At 39.3% G+C, this 25,355-nt stretch overlaps 1 protein-coding gene across 1 annotated transcript; it reads left to right on the top strand.

Moving 5' to 3' along the window:
* The first annotated feature begins 9,133 nt into the window (after window positions 1-9,133).
* Window positions 9,134-19,814, top strand: LOC149219213 (uncharacterized). Its single transcript, XM_089386747.1, has 2 exons — window positions 9,134-9,719; window positions 19,675-19,814. Exons 1-2 carry the CDS (start codon window positions 9,134-9,136, stop codon window positions 19,812-19,814), a joined length of 726 nt encoding a protein of 241 aa, XP_089242873.1.
* Window positions 19,815-25,355: the final 5,541 nt, after the last annotated feature.

Below are 25,355 nucleotides of genomic sequence, written 5' to 3'. Positions count from 1 at the left end.
GCCATCTTCTCATCATCTTCATCATGTGACAAAGAGCTTTTAACATTCACTGTTTTCTCTATGCTTCCATCCCAAGCTTCCTCCTCAATGAACTGAACATCTCTACTCACAATAAGCTTCTTGGTGGATGGGTTATACAACTTGTAAGCTTTGGATTCCTCACTGTATCCAATGAAAATACATTTCTCCCCTTTGCTGTCCAACTTCTTCCTTAGCTGATCTGGAATGTGTGCATAAGCCACACATCCAAAAACTTTCATGTGGGTAACTCCTTGCCTTGTCCCACTCCATGCTTCTTTCGACACTCTGTTCGTGACTTCTTTTTTAGGGAATCTATTCAAAATTTATGCTGCACAGTATACAACTTCAACCCAATAATCATTTGGCAAATGTGTTGCCTTTAACATGCTCCTTGCCATATCCATGATTGTCCTATTCTTCCTTTCGGCAACTCCATTTTGTTGCAGAGTGTACCTAGTGGTAAACTGCTTATGAATTCCATTTTGTCTACAAAAACGTAGAAATTCTTTGGAGATATACTCACCTCCTCTATTAGTTCTTAGAACTTTGATACGCAGCCCGCTTTGGTTTTCTACAAGTGCTTTGAAATTGCAAAATCTTTCAAACACTTCATTTTTGTTCATCAAGAAATAAACCCAAGTTTTTCTAGTAAAATCATCAATGAATGTTAGTATATAGTGGTTCCCTACAAGTGATGGAGTTTTCATCGGTCCACATAAATCTGAGTGGACAATCTCTAACGGTGCTTTTGCCCTTATGCTTTTCTCAGATGGAAAACCTTCTCTGTGTTGTTTCCCCAAGATACAACCTTCACAAAGGCTATCTGGTTTCTCTATCAATGGTAATCCTCTTACCATTCATTTTCTTTTCAACAAGTTAAGACCTCCAAAGTTGAGATGTCCAAATCTCAAGTGCCACAACCAATTTTCATCTTTTGGTTTGCTTTGGAAAGACTCTTAAGTCACTGGTGCAATTTCTTTATTTTTTAAATATGCTTTCATTCTGAGAGGGAACATCATATTCCTTGTCATATTCACTTCAGCAATACATCGTTTGATGGGTGCTCTATCCATGATGGTGCATACATCATCCACAAAGAAAACATTGTACCTCTTTTGAACAAGCTGTACAATACTTAAGAGATTACATTTCATTCCTGGAACATAATAAACATCTGCTATGGTTTTCTTTTCACCTTTCTTTGTTAAGACATTTACTTCTCCTTTTCCCATAACAGAAACTTTATTATCAGTCCCTAGTGTGACTTGTGACTTCACACTCTGATCTAACATAGAAAACAGGGCTATGTTTCCTGTCATATGGTTACAGCAACCGGAGTCTGGAAACCATACATCTTCGCTATTTTCTTCAGCCATATTACAAGCTAAAAACAAATTATTTTGGCAGATATTTTCTCTAGTGAAATTTGCATTAGTTCTATTACTCATATAATGCTACTTCTTCCTACATTCATTTGCATAATGCCCATATTTATTACAATAATGACATTGGACATTGGATTTATCATACCTTTGTCCTTGAGCATGATGTTGTCCACTTTGTTGACTGCTGCCTTGACCCTGGTTCTGGTTTGGATTGCTGCCTCTTCCCCGAGCATTTGCTAGACTGTTTCTTCCACCTCTGTTTTGGCTTCTGCCTCTTCCTCTCTTGTTTCCTATGCCTTGACCTCTTCCTCTTCCAAAGGACATCTGGGTCTTAAAGGCATGCTCTAGAGATGAGTTTTCATTTCTACTCAATATTTGCTCATGTGTTATCAGTGATGCATGTAGTTCATCAACTGAAAAGTTTGTGAGATCCTTTGTCTCTTCTATGGTGGGGACAATCACATCGAACCTTTAGGGTAGGATCCTCAATAGTTTCTCCACTATCCTCCTTTCTTCAAAGATTTCTCCATGAGACCTTATCTGTGTGACCAAACCAATCACATGTGTGAAGAATGAGTCATATTATCTGACTCCTTCATGCAAAGATTCTCAAAATCTCTTCTCAGCAACTCTAGTTTTGCTGTCTTCACTTTCTCCATGCCCTGATAGGCTATCTTGAGAGTTTCTCATGCTTCTTTGGATCTCTTAGCTGCTGCTATCCTTGGAAACACACTCTCATGCATTGCTTGATACAAAAAGCAGAGAGATTTAGAATCCTTTTTCCTATTGCTCTTCAACAGATCTTTCTCTGCCCGAGTCAAATTATTAAACTCATTTTCATCTGCTAGTTCTTCAAATCCATCCTCAACAAATTCCCATAAGTCTTGGGAAGTAAGCAAAGCTTTCATAGTTATTGCCCAATAGTCATAGTTTTTCCCATTAAATTGTGGGAGTTGGGTATTAAAGATACCCATGCTAATGTTGGCTCCAGCCATTCTTTCACTCTTAACTATGCTTCAAATACTTCACTGTGTATTTTAAAATAGCTGATTGTCTTTAGCAGTAACACAAAAAAAACTAACTTGAGAAATACCTTGGATTTTTGACTGAGTCTTCACTCTGTTGGAGAAGCTGCTGCAACAAGAAACCCTTTGTTCAACTTCTTTGACACCTTCAAAGAGCCTAAACAAGCTCTGATACCATGTTGGGAAGTTTTGGTTATTCCAAACAAAAATTGAACAAAACAGAACAATGCTCTGTTTTAACACAGGATCTTAACACATGGAAGCAAAAATTGTTTTCTAAGAAGAACAAAGTTTTTCACACACATAAAAACTTTATATTCATTGATAAATACTGCCTGTTACAAGCTTCTTCCTCTTCCTGAGGGATTACACTAGGAACGCTTTAAATGCAGTTCCAAAAAAAAGAAAACTTTCACTCTCTCATAAAACAAATTACTCTGTCTCAGTTGTATATTTTCACACTGCTGTGTGTAAACAAAAATCTTACATGCTCACACGCTACTGTGTTTCCCATTACATCTCATATTCAACAAAAACCAAAATTACCTTCGCGCTGCTGCGCATTCCCCTTTTTATTTTTCATCGAACAACAAAACTTACATATTCTGCTTTTTACGCTTATATTTCGAAACATATTCAACATAAAAACAAATGACATTACATTTACTTGTTGCCATACTCTCGTACATAATAAAAAACAATAAAATTAAAAGCTTACCTACATTTACCAACCCCGTAGTAAATTTCATTAAATATTTTACTGATAAAATCGGCGGTCAAAATGAAACTTCACGTTATGTCCATGGTGCAGGCCTATGCGCAACTTTGGTTTCAATCGGACAGACATCAACCTTGCTTTCAATCAGATGGCTGACGACAATATCGCACAACCACTTCTTACTGATCTTTATGCTCTGGGAAAAAAGTTGTTTTCCAAAGCCGCTCATCCACGTGTCAAATGGTGTACATTATCGCTGCCCCTCCAAGAAATACCACCGTCTCATGAAAAGCGGTGCAATAAACACTGACGGTTTTCCTGAATTAAATGCTGCAGGTGAAATTAGTATTTCAACATCCTCAGTCACTCATTCATGACATCCGTGGAGGCTTGGACATTTCTTTCCCAATTCTTCTCTAAAACGAATGGGAGATTAGCCTATTAGGGTTTTAAGGGAATTAATGTGGAAAGGTTCTTCGTGGAGGTTAATGGGCAACACATTGATAAACATGGCTCAAATCATAGAAGAGACATCGATAAACATGGTTCAACTCATAGAAGAGTCATCGCATCTGGCCCAAGAGATTGGGCATTGCAAGCGGTTTGCTTGCATGGCCAAACAGTCCTCGAGTTGGGATCAACCAGCATAAAATTTACCCGAAATTTGTGCATGGCCTCGGTCACTTATTCATGCTGGCCGTGGAGGCCTGGATATTTCTTCCCCAGTCCTTTTGTAAAACCAATTATTCAGGTTGGCCGTGGAGACCTGGATATTTCTTCGTGAAGTGTAATTGGCTACACATTGATAAACATGGCCCAACTCCTAGAAGAATCATCGCATATTGAGAACCTCAAGCATTTTGCTTGTACAGGTGAAACAGTCCTCGGGTTGCCATCCATTTGCATCAAATTTACCCAGAACTTGTGCCCTGGCCTTAGCCACTTATTCACGGCATCCGTGGAGCCGTGAATATTTCTTCCCCACCCTTTTGTAAAACCTGTGGGAGATATGGCCTGTTAGGGTTTTGATGGAATTAATGTGGAAGGGGCCTGTTAGGTTTTGGTGGAATTAATGTGGAAGGGTTCTTTATGGAGTGTTGTGGGCAGCACATTGAAAAACATAGCCCAACGGCCAGAAGAACACATCGAAAAACATGGCCCAATCCCCAGAAGAATCATCGCATCTGGCCCAAGAGATTGTGCACCACAAGCATTTCACTTGGACAGGTGAAACAGTCATTGAGTTGTGATTCATTTGCATGACATTTATCCAGAAATTGTGCCTGGCCTCAGCCGCTTATTCTTGTCGTCCGTGGAGGCTTGAATATTTCTTCCCCAAACCTTTTCTGAAACTAGCGGGAGATATAGCCTGTTATAATTTTAATGGAATTAATATGCAAAGGTTCTTTGTGGAGTGTACTGGGAAACACGTCGATAAACATGGTCCAACTCATAGAAGAGTCATCACATTTGGCCCAAGAGATTGGGTGCCACAAGCACTTTATTGCACTGGCAAAACGGTCTTCAAGTTTCGATCCATTTGCATCAAATTTACCCGAGACTCATGCCCGGACTTGGTAACTTATTCATGTCGTCCGTGGAGTTAAAACCTTGGTGGTTGGTCTGATATGCTATCTTTTTCATCCGTGAACCAATATCCCATCCCATTGTCCTGAATTGTATATTTGTGCTTGGTCTCAGTCACTTATCCTTGCCTCCTGTAAAGTTCAAACTTTGTGGGTGGTCTAACATGTTACCGTCTTCACCTCTAAACTATAATCCGATAAGCCTGAAGTGTATATTTGATGACACATTACATTTATTCTTTTTTGAATATACAAACAGGTTTGTAAGAATTTGAAAATACTCACAAATTTTACGTAAGCCTATAATGAGGTGGGACATTGTATATCTTAAACGTTTATGGATGGTGGCTTAGTAGCAGAAAAATGATCCTCGAGGAGGCCTACCAGTTCCATAAGGTGACATGAGATAAGTGGAATTAACCATGGTGAGGGTTGTAACAATACCCTTCTTTCATTGATCTGGCTCGCCTATCGCAGCACAATTAATAGTGCCATGCTTTTACTGACTTGGCTCTCGATGCTTTCACTGACCTGGCTCGCCTCTCACAACAATATTGTGTTATGATCCTCGAGGAGGCCTACCAGTTCCACAAGCCGACATGAGATAAGTGGAATTAACCATGGTGAGGGTTGTAACAATACCCTTCTTTCATTGATCTGGCTCTCCTTTCGCAGCACAATTAATAGTGCCATGCTTTTACTGACTTGGCTCTTGATGCTTTCACTGACCTGGCTCGCCTCTCACAGCAATATTGTGTTAGCTTTGGAGGCTGTTAAAGGCATTTTAATAGATACATGGGTGTGGGGCAACATGAATCGTAAAGTGACGTCAACAATTGGATATTGTTTTAGGCTTAAGGGCAGTAGTCATTTTTTCTTGTAGCCTCGAAAATTACCCTTAGCCATGCACATGACCTCTAACCAATCTCGCTCACCAGAATCTTATGATGGAACAAGGAAGGCAACAACTCTTGGCAACTTCTTATGGGACATGGAGCAGTACCTGGAGCGGTTGAACCTGATTGATGGTGAAACACAAGTCAAGGTAGCTACTCAGTTCTTGACAAAGGATGCTAAGATGTGGTGGCGAAGGAGGGTGGACCAGATTGCCAATGGCAGTGCTGATGACATTACTTCATGGAGTGACTTGAAGAAGGCCTTGCAGACCCACTTCAGTCCTCAAGATGATACATGGGAAGCAAGGACCAAACTCAAGTGCATAAAGCAAACAGGGAGCCTACAAGCATACCAGCAAGAGTATTCAAGTGCAGCTCTAGAACTTCATGACATGGCAGAGAAAGACAAGGTGTTCAACTTCATCATGGGGCTGAAACCTTGGGCACGCAATGAGGTGAGGAGGCAGAAGATTAGGACACTTGAAGAAGCTTTTGCTGCAGTTGACAAGTTGGTGGATCACTTTGAAGAAACTTCTGATGACAAGAAGAAGAAGACCGAAAAGCCAAAGGAGAAGAAGGATGATGGTGCTTCTAAACCAAACGATGGCCCAAAAATGAAGAAACCTTTGAAGTGTTGGTTATGTGAAGGGCCACACACGGTGAAGAATTGTCCTTCCAAACCAAAGGTAGCTACGGTTGCACAATCTGATGATGAAAGTAATGATGCCTCTGTAGGAATGATGCAGATACTTGGTGCCTCTGCTACTACAGAAGCAATCTCCAAGAGAGACCCGGAAAGGAACAAACTAGAGTATGTTCGAATGAAGATTGGAGGTACTAATGTGCTCACTATGGTGGATAGTGGAGCCTCTCACAACTTCATGAGCGAGGATACTGCAAGGAGAATTGGGTTGAAGTTTGTACCAGTGAAAGCACAAATGAAGACGGTCAATTCTCCTCCTATGGACATTCTTGGTATAGCTGAGAAGGTGGACGCTACACTTGGTGAATGGACCGGGAAGGTGGACTTCACTATAGTGCGGATTGATGACTATGAAGTTGTATTGGGGATGGAGTTTATGAAGCAATTCGATGCTTTGATTGTGCCACATTTGAAGAAGCTCTACATCTATGATGGTAGGGAAGATGTACCCATTGGCGTGCCTACCATTGGTGCAACAAGACCTGATTGTAAAGTGGGAGCAATGCAAATGGAAGATAAGGAGAAGGTGAACAAGCAGTTCTCTACTATTGAGACAAAGCTTGCAGAGCAGTCATTGGTCATTAGATCACTCTCAGATAGCATCTTGGACTTGACAAGAAGGCTAGAGTTGGTGGAAGATGATAATGATGATAATGAGATATATGTGAGGCCAGATATCCAGAAGGAAGACCGGGTTGCCTATCTACAAAGAATGGAGGTTGAGAATCCTGACAGATGGATTGAGTTGATTAGTGAGGAAGAGCCTTCAGGCTCTACTCTCTCTACATCTTCTTAAATAAGTAAGAAGATAGGCTCATTGTTAGCTGCTCATGGCAGTGAGCCCTCAAGCATATGGAGCAGGTATGATTGATGATGGGATGGTTGAGTGACCGAGTTCACTAAACCGAAGATTGGAGACTTGGGTGTGATGACCGATTGTTGTGATGAGTCTATTTGGGAGGACTACATGGACAGCTAGTCATGAACATCAGGTTGGAGACATGTGGCATGGAGACCACTACCTATGGACTGATGGTGGAGTTGTGCACCTTGGTACAACAAAGCCATGAACTTGTATGGACTTGTGAGCAGCTATGGAGCATTCCTACATGGAGAACTAAGGCATATTGCATGCTAAGGTGTTGATTAGGAATGGCTTATGGAGCTCATAGAGGACATGAGATTGTTGTGACTTTTAGAGACTTCATGGTGGGCTTAGAGGGCTTGATGCATTGAGGAGCTGAGGTCAGATGACTTGATGTAGGGGTGATGGAGCTACAACAATGATGATGATACACTTGAGCATAGGTTGAGCCGAGGCTCAACTGCCTTCTACACATGAGAGCTGATTTGATCAGGGATCATGGACAACACATGGATAGGTGGGACAAGTACATACTTGTTTCTATGGAGACTTGAGGTTGGCACATTGCAGATGATGGAGAGGACTTCATGGACCTGGATGGAGCACACCAAGAGTTGATGAGATGATCTCTTCACTTGGAGGGGACATACGCATGGACAACATGTTGCAGATGACAGTGGTTCTACACATGTTGCAGTGATGTTTGCCTTATGTGGAGGAGTCAACATCATAGATAATAGTATGTTGTCGAGGACGACAACGACTTCAGGTGGAAGAGAATGTTATGCCTCCGGGTGATCATGCGACGGGCGCCGGGCGAAGGCGTGCACGAGGGCGCGCAGGCAGGCGTGCAGGCACACGGCGGGCTCGCACCAAACGGATAACGACACATTTGCGACGGTATATGGTCACTTTGCAACGTTAAATGCGACGATAGGTGCGACGGGAGGAAAACGCCGAAATGACTAAGTATTGAAAACTCGCAGTTGGGCACGCATATAATAAACATGCGGTGGCATATGTATATGCAGAATTGGTGGATAATAACACTCACCCAAGCCGACATGTAAAATAAGGTTAAGGGGGTGTTCATATTAGCATTTACAAGGTCGGCCTCCAGCAAATACGCTTGGAGGCAAGCGTATAAATAGAAGGAGGTTGTGCTCCATTTGACAACACAACTTCGCACTTCTAAATCAACGCAGAAAGGGTAAAGACTTGCGCAGGGGTAAAAGGAAGTACGCATGGGTGATGCGTAACCCTTCCTTGGTACATCAAAGCAGTTTTGATCCAGGTTGATGATATGAAGGTTGATTATGTACAGGACCGTGTGCAGGACTTGGTCGAATGGGATAAGTGACTCGGGTGAGTCTTTCTCCTTGTGCAAGAAGTGCACATGAGTGCAAAAGGCTGTTCTATGCCTTGATGTAAAAATATTCTAAGTGTTGGCTTGAAGTTTGTCAAGCATCACTTGCATTTGTACTATTGAAGAAAAGCTGTTATAATATATCATTGGGCAGACTTTCTGGGAGTTGCCCCTCCCTTTATACTTGTGTATTGTTGATGTTCTCGGTTTATTATACATGGTTAATGATTGAGAATGGTTTTCACTAAAGTATAAAGGATCATGCATTCATTCAGTTGCAAAACATAAGTAAAGTATGTTTATGTTGGAATAGGTGTAGTCCACAAGCGTTAGTATTGTTAAAAAGAAAGCGTTCGGTGGTGCCGCACCTCGCTACAAGCGGTTGGAAAAATCACCACAGGTGTAGGGGCGTGACAACGACTGTGGTGTACACAGTGGCCTCCATCTACAGTGCCAACACTAAAGAATTGAAAGTATCGTACGTTAGGGTTTTGAGCAATGACGTTCCGAGGTGTGGAAACGCCTGACGTTCACATTCATGTGGTTTTTCGTAATCTCCTTCGGCTTTATGACGGTCTCCATGTTGGCCAGCGGCCTGCTGCTCATCCTCTTCCTCCCCACCATACCGTCCCCCTCCGTGGGACTAGACGCAGATGATAAATTGAAAGGGAGGGCTTTAATTATCAATGTAATTCTTCCAGTTGTGTTCGTTGCTTGCTCCCAAATTTATATAACTGTGGTGTGGCACCTCGCTAGCGTCGTATCCGTTTTGGAGGACAAATATTACGGTCCGGGTGCCGTTCTGAAGAGCAGCAACCTCATTAAAGGAAAGAGGATAACAGCCTTGGGGCTGCTTATATTTTTCTTTATGTTTGACGGAATAATTGTTTGGTCTTTCGGGTATACAGTGGCGGAGGGGCGTAGCCATGGACTGAGGACAGAGACGAGGACTGCGATTGGAGCACTTATTCTTGGGTTGCATTGTTTTGTTAATGTGATGTGGATGTTGGCACAAAGCGTGTTATACTTTGTCTGTAAATCGTACCACCATGAGAACATAGATGGTGATTCATCTTTCAAAGTTCATAACGTGGGGGACTATGAGGCTCTGAAGACAAGCAGCATTTATAAGTTGGAGCATATAGTTTGCTGGAGTATATTGAGTATTCTATTAATTTCTTCTGTAATAGCATGCATTTCCTTTTATTGGTCCGCACAGAGAGTCTTGACATGACCTCGTATTGTACAGCTAATTACTGTAAAACCATATGAGTAAAAACTTGTTAACAAATATAATTATATGGGTTTTTTATAAGAAAACTTGGAGAAATAATGTAGCGGGATATCAAAAGGGTACACATATTTAGAGTCATATGGTACTGTGATAGGCTAAGTGGAACTATTTAGATAGTTTTGTCTTACTTTTATATTTTTGTGAATTTTGTCTAAAATTGGGAGGCCATGCGTTTGGGACTTAAAGTTTAAGTTTGAATATGTATAATTTTAAAGTTTGAATATGTATAGTTTTATTTTTTTAGTAGGTTGAATTTATTATACGTTAGAAAAATAAACTGAATGCGAATTTCAGCGCGTTAATATTTTAGTAAGATAGAAAGTAGTAATTAACATTTCTCTAAATAAAAATATATTTCAGTTAGTTGTGAGATAACTAACCATCACCAATCCCAGCTGTCAGCAGAAAAAAAGTTTTTGGGTAAAGTATGGAACCACAACTACATGAGCCAATCCAAACAGCTCTGGTTAAAGCTTTTCTGCTTATAGTAAATGTGCCCGTAAGAAACGAAAGAAGGCATCACTACGACCAGAGGAAACACCCTTTTAATCATATCAAAGGAAAAGAGAATATTTCAAAAGAAATGCTTTCATTTCTAACACATGTCCCAGTGTGTTGCATATACAAGAAAATACCTGTGGCTTAAAGCACCAACATGTCTCCCCTGTAAGAAAAATACATGCATTAATATCTACTACAACGACAAACTATAAACTAAATCCGACGGTTCTGCCATTAAGAAGAATTTTTGCATTGATGTGGACTGTAATGACAGACTAGCTGAAACTAAATCGTATGGTAAACAACTGTAAATTACAAAAACCGTTACAAAATGGATTTCGTTTTTGGAAACCTAGAGTACGAAAAACGGACTCACGTACTCTAGTTTTCCAAAGACAAATCCATCGGATAATCCAGGTTATCAAAAGGAGCGTAAACCCATACAGTTCGAATTCTTTGGTTGCTTGGGCCAACGTTCAAGTCTCGGGGACATTACTCCAGAAAACAAAAAGCTTGTGGCCAGGGGATTCAAATCGCATATTTGGAAAGCATCGCACACTCGACTATTAGGCTACAAAAAGAAAGAAAATCTCGGTTCCTCGCTCTTTTAGACTAAGTTAATCCTCCATAGAACCAAATTAATTGCATTAACTGGAGTCCCACTATGACAATGGTGTGTGTGTTTTCTCAAATCCGACATAATTCCATTGATCAATTACTAAAAATATTTTTAAATATTTCATAACTTTAAATACCAACGATCAACTTATTAATTATTAATTATTAATTAATAGCATCCACATGATAAAATATATGTACATCATAATATAATAAAATGAGAATATATAATGCTTATCAACTTCTACCGATGACTTTCTAGTGGCAAGTTAGATTACATAGCACCTGCCTGAACCGGATGGATGTGACATGGAAAGGAATGGTGTGATATGAGAGGCGCACCGGAAAAGTTACGAAATGATAAGTGCGAGTAACATAATTAAAACTCATTTAATAGTATTGGTGATTTTAATGCCTTATTGCAAAGTAGTTTGGAATTTGGATTTCTCTTTACTCTTCCTATTAAAAAAAATTAAGTTTCCAGACTTTATGCGATTTTATGCAATTTTGAGATTTTATGCTTGAAATTTATGTTCAAAAGTGATGTTTTTATAATAAATTAATTTTTAATCTATGAAAGTTGGATTAAAAAACTAAGCTTCAATAATATAGTTGTATTAAAAATGTCACATATTTATAATAAAGAAAAAAAGAAAATGACCATAATAAACAAATGATTTTTTGAATATTGAATCTTGGTTTAAAATTGCATGGAATATTCACAATAAAAATTTTAGAACTTGAAATGAGATGTCTTTGACCTAGAGATGCCATAACATACATATATATATATATATATATATGAGATATGACTAAAAAGATCTTATGGGACTCTTGTAGCTGTTACAACCACCCTCCAAAATTTTGGATTGGCTTCGTTTTGGAGCCTCCCTACCAACCATCCTCAGCAGCGTGTCTTGCACTGTCAGGTACACGAGCTTCAGTGGTTTTCTAGCAGATTGTGAGCCTATGCATGGTAGCTTGTTGCATCCCCTCACAATTTGTTTCTCCGGACTTGGTCCAGCTGCAGTGTGAGTAGCTCTCTCAAGAAATTGGGCAATTCTGGAGTGGAACCAGCCTTCCCTCCAAAAATTGCGCAATTCTGACTTGCAACCTACTCTGCTCCAGAATTGCTAGTGCTTCCTATCGAGCTTCATTGGAAAAATTACACGATTTGTCCCAAAAGGACTGCTCAACACAGAAATTGCGAAATTTTGGGTAGCAGTCAGCTTCTCAGCCTAGAAATTGCACAATCCCTTTAGGCAGCCAGCCCAGCTCCCTCCCATAAATGCGCAAATTTTCCCATCAATCAAGCTACCTGTTGCATGTGTCTTCAAGTTGACTGGTTCCCTCCAGGATCGAGCAAAACTAATTTCAATGCATGGACTTCCTCTCCCAAGGCAGCATGTAAAGGTATCCCTTGATCGAGGGATCTATTTTTAGCAGCTGGAGGTTACATGCAAGAATCATTTCAGAAACCTCCCCCCAAGTGTTGCTTTTCCTAGATTTGTAGCATGCATGTCACAACTTCAGTTTTATCAAAACTCATCAACCGGACGCTACAAAGCTCATTCGTCACATCAACCTTCCAACTTTGACATCCCGCATTGCATCTAGGATTTGTTAGCACATTCAACTCAGCTAATTTTGGGTAAGCCCACTTTTCATGTCTTGCATTGCGTTTCTGTCGCTTTTTGTGTTTCGCTTTGTGTGGGTGTTTTCTACTTGACTTTAGTGAGAAATTTGTTGTCATTTCCATGTATGTTAACTTGTAGAACCATAGTTACAGTTTTTGTTCACATCTCACTACTGTCGCATGCATGACACTTCTTTTGCATGAACGGTTGTCATTGCGGTGACTCGCTTCACACACATGCATGCTTTCCTATTTTTGGAATCCTACACTTGATGTTTGCATGTTCAATCATTCACTCTTGTTTGCACTCATCTCATCATGCATTCAGACTTCTCATGTTTTCAGTCACTCGTTGGCCAGTCTGGGCTGCCTTAGCCCGAACCGTGCTTTACCTAGCTAGCACTGCACATTTATGGAAGTGAACACTCTGCCTTCCCTCTAGAAATTGTGCAAGTCTGGCCTAGCACTGACCTCGAGGCTTGCATTGCGCAATTCTTGGAGGCAGTGTCCTGTTGGCCCATGAAACTGCATAATGCAGTTTGCTGGTTGCAACTCAATGTTGACTAAAATTGCACATTGTGTAGTTTCAGTACTCACTAGGCTAGGCTGGACTATGCATTGTGGAGTTCCAACAATAATTTAACCTCCTAATAGACCGGACTGTGCCTTGCACGGTTTTGGCAGTCAGTCTCCCAACCTCTTAGTGGAAATTACACAACGTTCATGATCAGCCACACAGGTATGTTGCAAGTCAGTTCTCAAGTTCGTTTTGGTTTTCGACTGACATATTTCTTGCCATGAGTGTTGCTATGTCTCCAGGTATCGCAGGTGTTCATCTGCCACTCAACAGCATAGGTACAATGGTTTCTAGGAGCATAGAGTCGAAGACACCATTCAAAGCACACTTGTGGATGCAGTCGATGAAGTGTCTACGAACTTGCCTACCCATGAAGACATCAAGTTATTCATAGACAAGGACATCAAGATAAGATGGCAGCAACATCACAGCAAGCAACACCATCAACAATCACTAAAGGGAGCATACCTATAGGCAACGAATGCAAGAGGAAGGTTTTTGACAACACAGAGATGGAAAAAAATTGCAGGCTCAAGCAGATCCACTTGTAATGAAAGCAACTTTCGAGATTGAAGCTATGAGGTGACGGCATGACATGAATACTACACGAAGGCAGAGAAAGAAATAGACAAAGAGTTGCATGTGTTGAAGAAACAACTTAAGGAAGAATAGGAGCTGCATATATGGGAGAATGAGTTGCAGCAAGATCAAGTATAGCAGGGGGTGCAACATGCACATACGGATGAAACTGTGCCTGTACAAGTTATAGATCCATCCTAGCAACTAGCACATAGCAGACAAGGTGAGGAGTGTTGTTGATTGGATGCAAGGGAATTCAGCAGAATGCATGTCATCGTGCACACGCATACGATCCCACCCATTTGGCACACTCACTGAGGTGAATAAAAGAAGAAAGTCCAAGTGTGGCTGAACAAGTGGTTTCACAGTTAATGAGGATGACCACCAACACATACTTGAAGATCAACATAGACACTATGCATTAGTGTGTTGCGGGTTTGGCCACACCCAAGAAGACCATGCACATGCTATCAGTCGAGTTGGATGGAGGAGGCATATTAGTACACCCAGATGCAATGGAGGCAAGATTTAGCTTCAGCAATATGTCACTGTTGAGCGCACGGACACCATCACAGAATACCAAGCTTGGCATTAGTTCGCCACCATCGACCATCACAAGGATGTCAAAAAGTCGGTATCATCACAATGGTCTGAGTGTCTGTGATTCCTTACGTTGCTTGCTCAAGCCATTTTGTCTCACATGGGCACATGTGCATTCTAATGTAATATCTTGTTAAGTGGAAGTTCAAGTGTCAATAGTTGAATGTAATAGTGATAGAGTAGTTGAAGAGTCATGAGGATAGATGAATGGTCACAAAGGGGAATGTCAAGGGTAACCCCGCCCTTTGCTATACATAGTACCTCATAACTCATTGTATGGGCTTTTGGTCAGCCAAGCTTCCGATAGGAGTATCTTAGAGAAATCCTGATAGTATTGTAAGGAACCTTGGCTTCTCCAATGTCTAGATCTAGTATATCTCTTTGCAGGAGCAGGCGGTTATGGACGCAGCATTCCATTGTTCGAACTAGTGGCTAGACATGGATGTATTGTATGACTGGAACTTACACTTATTAATATAACAGAGCCAGTATGTTTCATGCATGTGTTGTATTGTATTTAAGCTATCTTGAGTACTCTAAATGATATATGTATCTACTTTCTTATGCATGCATGTGTAACTATTTATGTATATGTATGTATGAATATTTCTGAAATGTGGTGTTGGTTTAACCATCACTTTGGATTGCTAGTTAACTTTCCTTCCATGTTGTGATGCATCTTTTCTCGTGTGTCCCCTTCTTAACTCTGTGCTATCACAGGTTTCCAAGGGGCACACTCACCTCACCCTCTGGGTGTTAGAACTATTCATACACCTTCCTTGGCTTGCTACGACTGTCACACCCTTGCTACCAATAGGGACGTCTTACTTGCCTCTGTGTGAAACCATGGTCAAGGTGACACCATGCAACCCGCTGCTGGGACTCCTTCACAAAATGGCCTATGGTCTAATTGGGACTGATTACCAGGGCGATGCCCTGACATATCTGCGGGTCCAACACCATCAACATTTTGGCGCTAGAAGGAGGGCGAAATGACAATCTGAGTCTTCATATCTTTTTTGAATCTCTGCACATCTATCATGACTAACTACTGAGCTTCTCTTCCAGAGGGTATGTCTTATGGAAACGACTTCATTGTCTCGAAAAATCTCTCAAATAACTTGTCACACAAAACATATGATGGTGGAGGCCACGCAGCCTTGGTTAGACATGTGGTCGGTGTTGTAGGCTCATGTGAAACACATGGAACCTTTGAAGAATACATGACCTGCACATTGTTCATCTATAGGCTTCGAGGGCACCAAATGTACTGGTGTACCATGCTGTCCAAAAAATCTAGTCATTCTATTGCTCATATGGTCACAGAGATAGATTGTGCTTTCAATCACTTCAACCGTAAAACACTCAATCAAGAAATTTTGAAATTATGAAAAGCACCCAATGAATTCGTTGAACAGTTTTACACACACTTTTGTAATCTTGCATACCGATTCCCCGAAGATGAAATTGATTAGGAATTTGTCGATGGAAGATTTGAGTATCTTCTTCACACATCTGAGCCCCACTCAGCACACTTCAGTGATGGAGCTATACAATCACAAGTAGGCACACTTATTGTCATAAGTGATTGTTTGCCTTCACCTCATAAAACAACTCCACCATCGCAGAGTAATGTGGGAGATCACGCACACACATATGTTGAAATGTCACATCATCCCACCCCACCTGCATTTGATATCTGCGTAGGTTTGGCTTGCAAACCTGTTGGTTTTCACGTGGATTTGTTCCCTCAACCTACGTCCCTGCGTTCTGTTGATCCTCCAGATTATACTGTCTTGTGTTCTTCTATTCCGCACTCCACACCTATTGTGAACGAGGATCAAGCTTTCAACGGAGTTGGTGTTATGCAACCAATCCGCACCATCATTCGTGATGAGTGTGTGTGGGAATCTAAAGAAGAACTCGCGGTGAAGGATGACTCCCTTCTAGCCACGTCTCATCCACTTTATCCTGGCATCCTTTGTGATTCTGCCACTATTGATTTCTCCTGTAAAAACTCATTTCCAGATGTTTCTACTTCTGATCATTCACAGGACACATCGGATGTCAGTCTGTCATTACAGTGCGGAGAGGACACATCTTCCTCCGAAAATACGTCCAATCTGTCATCTGTCATTTCTGAAAACACAGATGGTGAACATCGTTGCTTCTCATCTACCCCTTTGCATGATTCATCAAAACATGAGGATGCCGACAAACATCCTGAATTTTGTGATATTGGTTGTCATGGTCTCTCTATTTTTTCATCTGATCACGATGGTGATTCAATCATTGTTAATATATCTAAGACACTGGTCTACAATGATCTATCTATCGACGAAGTTGAAACCTCGCAAAATGTCAAGGCAGTTCAGCCTAAGCTGATGGTTATGTCAAGCCCTCGCTGTCTTAAGGTTGGTTTCACTTCCAATCAGGAAATTATTGAAACACTCAAGGCTACTCATCACTCTCTGCTTTGCATTCAAGATCAATTTGGCACACAAATTTTACTTCCTCCAATCGAAACACACGATGCCATCGCTCATACATTGGATGAATCTTACACAGCAAGCACACATGCACAACGTAAGTGGTACCTTTCTCACGTTCGCTTGCATGTCACAGTCAAGAGAATGCATACACTCAACATCTACACGCTGTGTAGCACAACACTATGGTAGCTCCACATAATTCATGTCAGGCTCTTTCACTTGTTTTTGTTCTATGGACGCTTGTAAGCTCAAAGTGTGTATGTCTTCATCTTTATATCTTTCATGCTTACTGGTTTGCACAACTACAATGTGCGCAAACAATGCCTTCACCAACATGGGTCGACCAATGCATCGGTGGCTGCATTGGAAGTATCACGTCACGTGAGAGGACCCATGCACTGTTACCTTAGGAGTAGGAGTAGTGTCTCTTTTGAGTTGTTTGCTTGCATGCATGTTTTTTTTTTCTTTTTGTGTTTTCTTGCGTGCTTGTTTGTTTGCTTACTTGTTTTGCATATGCATTTGCTTTTGATTCTTTCTTTGCTTTTTGGTTTGTTTACTTGTTTTTGTTGGTAGGTTAGTTTCACACGGATCGTGTGTGACTCTTGAAAAAAGCTAGGTAATGTACAAGAGGACTTGCACAACTACCAACATTTGGTTATCTATTTTTCACTATTTTATGTAAGAACTTGTCTTTAGTCCATGATACATCAATGGAAAATACGTATTGTTCAATGTGAACCTTGATGAAAACACAACACTTGTGTGCTAACTAGTGTCACCTACTCTAGTCAATTGTTTTTGGGTTAATCCTTGTCAGCTCAGTCAAGTAGAGTAAGGTGAGGGGGAAAACCTTAACAAGCACGTCAGAGATATATATAAACTACTTCTCTAAAGGAAAAACCTCCTCTACTCTCAACAAGTCGAGATCCCTATTCCGTGTCTAAAATGAATAAGTGCTATGCACGATTATGAAAATGAATAAAAAAATGAATAAAAAATGAATAAAGCTAAAGAAGAGAAAGGCTTCTTGTACAGAGAGGTGATGAAAGTAACTTTGTTGGGGTACTGATCAAGCTCACTGGTAACAGAGCGATGCTGGTGTTCCTGCGTGACTCCATCGAGGTACTGTCCAGGCCTGCTGGTAGCGGAGCAACACAAGAGATGAGCAGATGAGACTAAAACTCAGACGACTATACTGCTTGTGCACCAATATACCCCTCATCCCCAAATGAAACAACTGTGTTGGATTGGCTTGGAATGTGTGTTGACCAACCAAGGGCTTGGCAGATACTACATCTTATAATCAAGCAAGTGTGGAAACCAAGATGAACAAAGAACTTAACAATACTTCCAGAGGTGTTAGACTTGCTTTTCACAAACAAGGTCCATTTAGAGAGTTGGAGTTCTACCAGTGTGTCGCCAAGTGTTGTAGCGGCTACAACCACCCTCCAAAAGTTTTCCTTAGATTCGTTTTGGAGCCTCCCTACCGGCCATCCTCAACTACATGTCTTGCACTATCAGGTACATACGCTTCAGTGGTTTTCTAACTGATTTCCAGCTTGTGCATGATAGCTTGTTGCATCCCCCTCACAGGTTGTTTCTACAGACTTGGTCCAGCTATAGGTTGAGAAGCTCCCTCAAGAATTTGTGCAATTCTAGAGGGGAACCAACCTTCCCTCCAGAAATTGCATAATCCTGACTCGCAGCCTACTGCACTCCAGATTTGCGCAGTTCTGCCTCTCAAGATTCATTGAAAAAGTTGCGCAATCTATCCTAGCAGGACTGCTCAACACAAAAATTGGGTAAGTCTTGGCAGCAATCAGCGACATATCCTAGAAATTATGAAATCCCTCTGGGTAGCCAACCCAGCTCCCTCCTAGAAATGCACAAATTTTCCCATTAGTAGAGCTGGCTATTGCATGTGCCTTCAGGTTGAGAGGTTCTCTCCAAGACTGAGAAAAGCTGATTTGCATGCATCGACTACTTCTCCTAAGGCATCATGCGAAAGCATCCCTTGATTCAGGGACCTATTTTTAGCAGCTAGAGGTTACATGCAAAGATCATTTCAGAAACCTCCCACCAAGTGTTGCCTTTCCTAGATTCATGGCATGCACGTCACAACCTCGATTTTATCAAAACTCATCAACCAGATGTTGCAGAACTCATTCCTCACATTGACCTTGCAGCTCTGACATCCCAAATTGCATCTAGGAGTCTTCAGCACATTCAGCTCAACTATTTTGTGGTAAGCCCACTTTTCATGTCTTGCATTGTGTTTCTGTCGCTTTTTGTGTTTCTCTTCATGTTAGAGACATCTTCTTGATTTCAATGACCACATGATATCGTCTTGATGTATGTTAGATTGTACAAGCATCGTTTCAATTTTCATTCACATCTCACTATTGTTGCATGCATGACACTATTTTTGCACGAATGGTTGCCATTGTGGCAACTTGCTTCACAAACAAGCATTCTTTCCCATTTTTGGAATATTTCACTTGATTTCTTCATGTTCCATCACTCACTCTTGTTTGCACACATCTCATCATACATTCAGACTTTTCATGTTCTTAGTCGCCCGTCAACTGGTCTGGCTGCCTTGGCTTGGACTAGGCATTACCCAGCTAGCACTGCGCATTTCTAGAAGTGAAGGTTCTGCCTTGCCTCTAGAAATTATGAAATTCTAGTGTAGCATTGACCTCGAGGCTTGCATTGCACAATTCTTCGAGGCAGTGTCCTGCTGGCCCGAGAAACTACGCAATGCAGTTTGCTGGTTTCATGCCACTGTTGACTGTAATTCCATATTGTGCAGTTTCAATCCTCAGCAGGCTAGGCTGGACTGTGCATTGCACAATTCCGGTATTCAGCCAGCCTCCTAACAGTCCTGACAATGCCTTGCGCATTTTTGGCAATCAGTCCCCTGACCTCTCAGCAGAAATTGCACAACCTTAATGATCAACCACACATGTATGTTGCAGGCGAGTTCTCAAGTTTGTTTTGGTTTGGGTTTTTTCTTTCTGTCAGTGTTTCTATGTCTCTAGGTATCACAGGTGTTTATATTCCTCTTAGCGGCACAGGTGTAATGGTCTCTAGGAGAGTAGAGTTGAAGACACTATTTAGAGCACACATGGGGATGCAATCAATCAAGTGTCTACGAACATGCCTACCCATGAAGACATCAAGTTTTTCGTAGACAAGGATATCAAGATAAGATGGCAGTAGCATCACAACAAGTAGCACCATCAGCAGTAGCTGAAGGCAACATACCTACACACAACAAATGCAAGAGGAAGGTTGTTGACAACACAGAGGCAAAACAAAGTTACAAGCTCAAGGAGATACACTTGTAATGAAAGCAACTTTGGAGATCGAGGCTATCAGGTGATGACGTGACCTGAAGATCGTACTATGGTAGAGAAAGGAATAGACAAGGACTTGCATGTGATGAAGAAACAACTCAAGGAAGAAAAGGAGTTGCATAGATGAGAGAATGAGTTGCAACAGGAACATGTACAAGAAGGGGCACAACATGAACAAATGAATGAAACTGCACCCGTAAAAGTTATAGATCCATCACAATAGCTGGCACGAAGCAGACAAGCTGAGCAATGTTGTTGATCACATGCAAGGGAATTCAACAACATGGATGTCATTGTGCACACGCATGAGATCCCACCCATTTGGCACACTCACTCAGGAGAAGACAAGAAGAAAGTCCAACTGGGTCTAAACATGTAGTTCGATAGTTGATGCACCTGACCACCAGCACACACTTGAATATCAGCACAAACACTATGCATCAATGTATTTCTAGTTCGGTCACACCCTAGAAGACCATACACATGCTATGAGATGAGTTGGATGGAGGAGCCATATCAGTGCACTCTGATGCAATGGAGGCAAGAGTTAGCTTCAGCAAGATGTCAACGTTTGAGTGCATATACACCATCATGGGTAGCCAAGCTTGGTGTTAGTTCGTCACCATTGACCATCACAAGGGTGTCAAAGAGTTGGCCTCATCACTATGGTCTGAGTGTCAATGATGTCTTGCATGGCTTGCTCAAGCCATTTTGTCTCACATGTGCACATGTGCATTGTAATGTAATGTCTTGTCAAGTGGAAGTTCAATTATCGATAGTTCAATGTAATAATCATAGAGTAGTTGAAGAGTCATGAGGATAAGTTGAAGAGTCATGAATGCTCACAAAGGGGAATTTCAAGGGTCACCCCACCATTTGCTATAAATAGTCCCTCATAACTCATTATATGGGCTTTTGGTCAGCCAAGCTTCTGATATGAGTATCTTACAGAAAGCTTTGATAGTATTGTAAGGAGCCTTCGCTTCTCCACTCTGTAGAGCTAGTATATCTCTTTAGAGGAGTAGGCGGTTGTCGCTGTAGCATTATGCTATCAAAACTAGTGGTTGGACATGGATGTATTGTATGACTGCAACTTACACTTCTTAATATAACATAGCCATCACATTTCATGCATATGTTGTATTGTATTTCATCTATCTTGATTACTCTAAATGTTATATGTATCTGTTTTCTTATGCATGCATGTGCAGCTATTTCTATATATGTATGTATGGATCTTTCTGAAATGTGATGTTGGTTTAACCGTAACTTTGGATTGCTAGATGACTTGCCTTCCATGTTGTGATGCATCTTTGCTCATGTGTTCCCTTCTTAACTCCATGCTATCACAGGCTTCCAAGAGGAGCACTCACCTCACCCTCCATGTCTTATAACCTTTCATTCACCTTCCTTGGCTTGCTATGACTTTCACACCCTTGCTACCGACAGGGACATCTTACTTGCCTCTGTGTGAAACCACGGTCATGCTGATATCGTACTACCCACTACTGGGACTCCTACACCGAATGGCCTGAGGTCTAATTGGGACTTCTTACCGAGGAGATCCCCTAACATGTTGGCGGGTCCAGCACTGTCAAGAAGGACATATAAGATGACCAACATTGTAAAAGTATTGAATGTTTAGTTAATTAATTAATATCATTTATGCAATTATTTACATAATCTAATATATACTATCATATATATAGATAAATCATACATTTTACCATATATATTTTAGCATTGCTTTGGATCATAAGATATACATGAATATTAACAAGATTGAAAGGATAGTATTGAACCTTTTAAAACTTATTATACTAAACTTATAATAAATGAACATTGTGGATTTCTTAATATCATGTTATAATATTATCTTATGGTTTCTTCTTTCATTATTACATTCTCATAAATGAAACACTTAAATATGAAATGTAGTAAAAACAAGCTTTGATCAAATATTTTCTTCTATTTATCACCAAAATTTTGCAGAAAATATATATCCCTCTCTCTCTATATATATAAAACAAAATGAATATGTCTCAAAGTAACATTGAATAAAATCATAACAAACTCACTCTAATAAAGTTCCATATCGTACCCCATGCCATTAAGCTAGACTAACTTACAAGTCCAAAATATTGCAAAAAAATACACATGTTAAGAATTTTGATTCCAAATTTGAAATCGATGACCAGTCAAGCAGAGTTACTTTTAGTTATTTTGCAGAAATTATGAATTCTATAGAGTGCAAAAGAAGGATTTTCTTCCGAGTGAATTTGAGAGTAAGACGACTCTAGAAAAGATTTTCCCATCATTAATTATTTCTTGTTGATGCACTTCATAGTTGAGTAAGCACTTGGTTTTTTTTACATCATATAGTTGATTTTGGCTGCCTTTATTGAGCATGCATCTTCCTTCCGTTCACTCCATGTAGAATGAAGAAGAACATAATAAAATTATGGTATATAATACCCATATGAACCCCCAAGGTTGAGTGAGCATACACAAGCTTCTAATCATATGAATGAAAGCTTTGAGTATTCTTATGATTTCACTCATTATGAAAGCCATAGGTATCCTTGTGATTTTACTCATTCTTTCATCCTCAAGGTGTATAAGGGTTTAAGGTAATGCATATTTTATTTTATGGATTTGAATTTTCTATAGGAATAGATAAGATAATAACAATTAAACAATATGGTGAACCTATAACAATATGACTTGCTGAAAAGAAGGAAGTAGATAACAACAATTTCATCTCCTTAGGTAGATATTGCATATGACAATAATCTATTGATATAGTCCACACTTGGTTTAGCTCCACCTTAGCCATGTGCCATTAGGAAAACTAGGCTTCTTCTAGTTTTACGAGCTCACTTAAAAAAATAGAAAACTAGTGATTGACTTCAAATCGTTGTGAGCCTTAAATATGGTGTCTTGACCATACGTAAAATGTTTATGCAATACTTAACTTGATTCTAAAAAGTGTAAATAACATGATTTCAATATGAAAGTACATGATTTTCTAGATTACTAACCCTAAATATAGTAATTAAACTAACATCCATAGAACAATTAAACTAATATCTATGTATAATATATTCTAGAAAAAAAAAACCAAAATTTTTCAAGTGTATATACACTAGTACAAAATGACTAATTAGTTACTAAGAAAATGACTAAAATTTGAATAAAAATAACCATTTTTTAGTCAATGACCAATAGTGGCTAATTTACAATATCTTATATTGTGACCAACATTTAGTCATATTTATCTTAATCATTAATTGGTTTTCTCAAATTTATCATCTAGTAATATATTCAGTCATAAATTTGGCCATTAATTTAGTTATTTCTTTAGTCATTAATTGCCAAAATAAATGACCAAATACACAACAAAATATACTACTACATGATCACTAGAGAAATCCAATTAATGGCCAAAGAAATATGACCAAAAACTTGGTCACGTTATAAGATACTATTAATTAACTACTAATAGTGATATATATGCAAATTTCATTCATCATTTGAAATCAATTAACGACCAAAGAAATATGATAAAATTCCGGTCATGTTATAAGATACTATAAATTAACTATTAATAGTCATATATATGCAAAATCTATTCATCATTTGTAATCACAAAGTTTTCATTTAAAGTAGTTGTTTATCATTTTTTGGTAGTTTCATATTCATTATGTAAATAACTGATTTAGTGATTTATATTCATTTTATTTACTTCCCTTAATAATCATTATAAATGACTAATTTATTCATTGTATATCCATTTTATTTGTGTTCATTATTAGTCAATAAAAACAACTAATTTAGTAGTTTTATATTCATTTTATTTGTGTTCATTATTAATCAATATAAACTACTAATTTAGTAGTTTTATATTCATTTTATTTTTTTCGTTATTAATCAATGTAAATGAATTAGTATGATTTTGCAACTATATTGAAAAAAAATATCATATAATATTCATGCTCATCTATCATGAAAACACACAACACAAATGTTCACACTAAACTTTAATTGTCTCTTCAAGCAAAATGGCCACAACCAATTAAAAAATGTCAAACAATACAAAAGGTGAAAAGCAAGTGATTAAGTGTGATATTAAGTTTTTGAAATCTAAAACATTATAATTTGAAAGCATCACAATGATGCACCTTCCTGTCACTCAGTTTATTACTTAACGCAACTAAGGGATGTGATATATAGAATTTAAAAATGTCAAACATCTATGTACAAAATCTAACAGTAAAACATAACTCTCTTGAAATTTTGTTTCGGACTTGCTAAGGGTCGAACACTTGTTCCTATAGGTAGAGAAGTTCTCTATGGATCTGAACTAGCTATAGTCATGTGACTACCAGGAACACAGCTGGATAAGGAACCACTGTTTGATTTTCTGGCTCCATATAAAAATGAGCACGAAATATAGCCTGATGGGAATAATACATTGAGGGTACTGTACATAATATCAAATAAGACATATGTTGAGGACATTCCCCAAATATATGAACCAAGTATATAGTCATGATTTAACATTGAAGACCTACCTATAGAAATTAAGCATGTACACCTTGCATATCTGCCAGAAACCATCCAATACAAGTCAACGAGAACTCAATAGAATATATAAAGCATTAAATTTTTTTAATTTGTTTCAATTTAATGAAAAAACAAATACCATTTTTCAACTAGATGAGGACAAACATCATTTCTTTCTTAAACTAAAAAGAAATCATTCCTCAAGAACTAACATAATTTCCAACATTAATTAAGATTTACCTTAAAACCAACTACAACTACATATCTATTGATATTTTGCATTTAGAACTTCCAACTCTTATCTTATTGCTTAAACTTGAATTTTGCAAACTAAAACTATAAAATTTTCTATGTACAAGTCAAAAACGAACAAGGAGAGTAAAATTCCAAACTGATAAGAAACTAAAAATGAACTATAAGGTTTTTAAAATAGGTTATCTCATCTACACAATGCATTAGGTGTAAAGAGGATGAGGTAGATATCTACATGTAACATATATTGTTGGTTAAGGACTAGAATCCATCAGTTGTGATTTTTTTCATCCCAAAAGACATGATAATGATAAGG

Source organism: Pinus tabuliformis, chromosome Q (genome assembly GCF_031772625.1).
Source record: "Pinus tabuliformis cultivar Carrire ecotype Pingquan chromosome Q, CPIR1, whole genome shotgun sequence".
Lineage (NCBI taxonomy): Eukaryota > Viridiplantae > Streptophyta > Pinopsida > Pinales > Pinaceae > Pinus > Pinus tabuliformis.
This window is presented reverse-complemented; position numbering and strand designations above follow the sequence as displayed.

What these genes read in the sequence shown, in the direction of transcription:
- LOC149219213 (XM_089386747.1), top strand. Translation starts at nt 9,134, where the DNA reads ATGACGGTCTCCATGTTGGCCAGCGGCCTGCTGCTCATCCTCTTCCTC. An exon ending in GGAGCATATAGTTTGCTGGA is followed by an intron (nt 9,720 to 19,674) that starts GTATATTGAGTA and finishes CATATTGTGCAG; the next exon opens with TTTCAATCCTCAGCAGGCTA.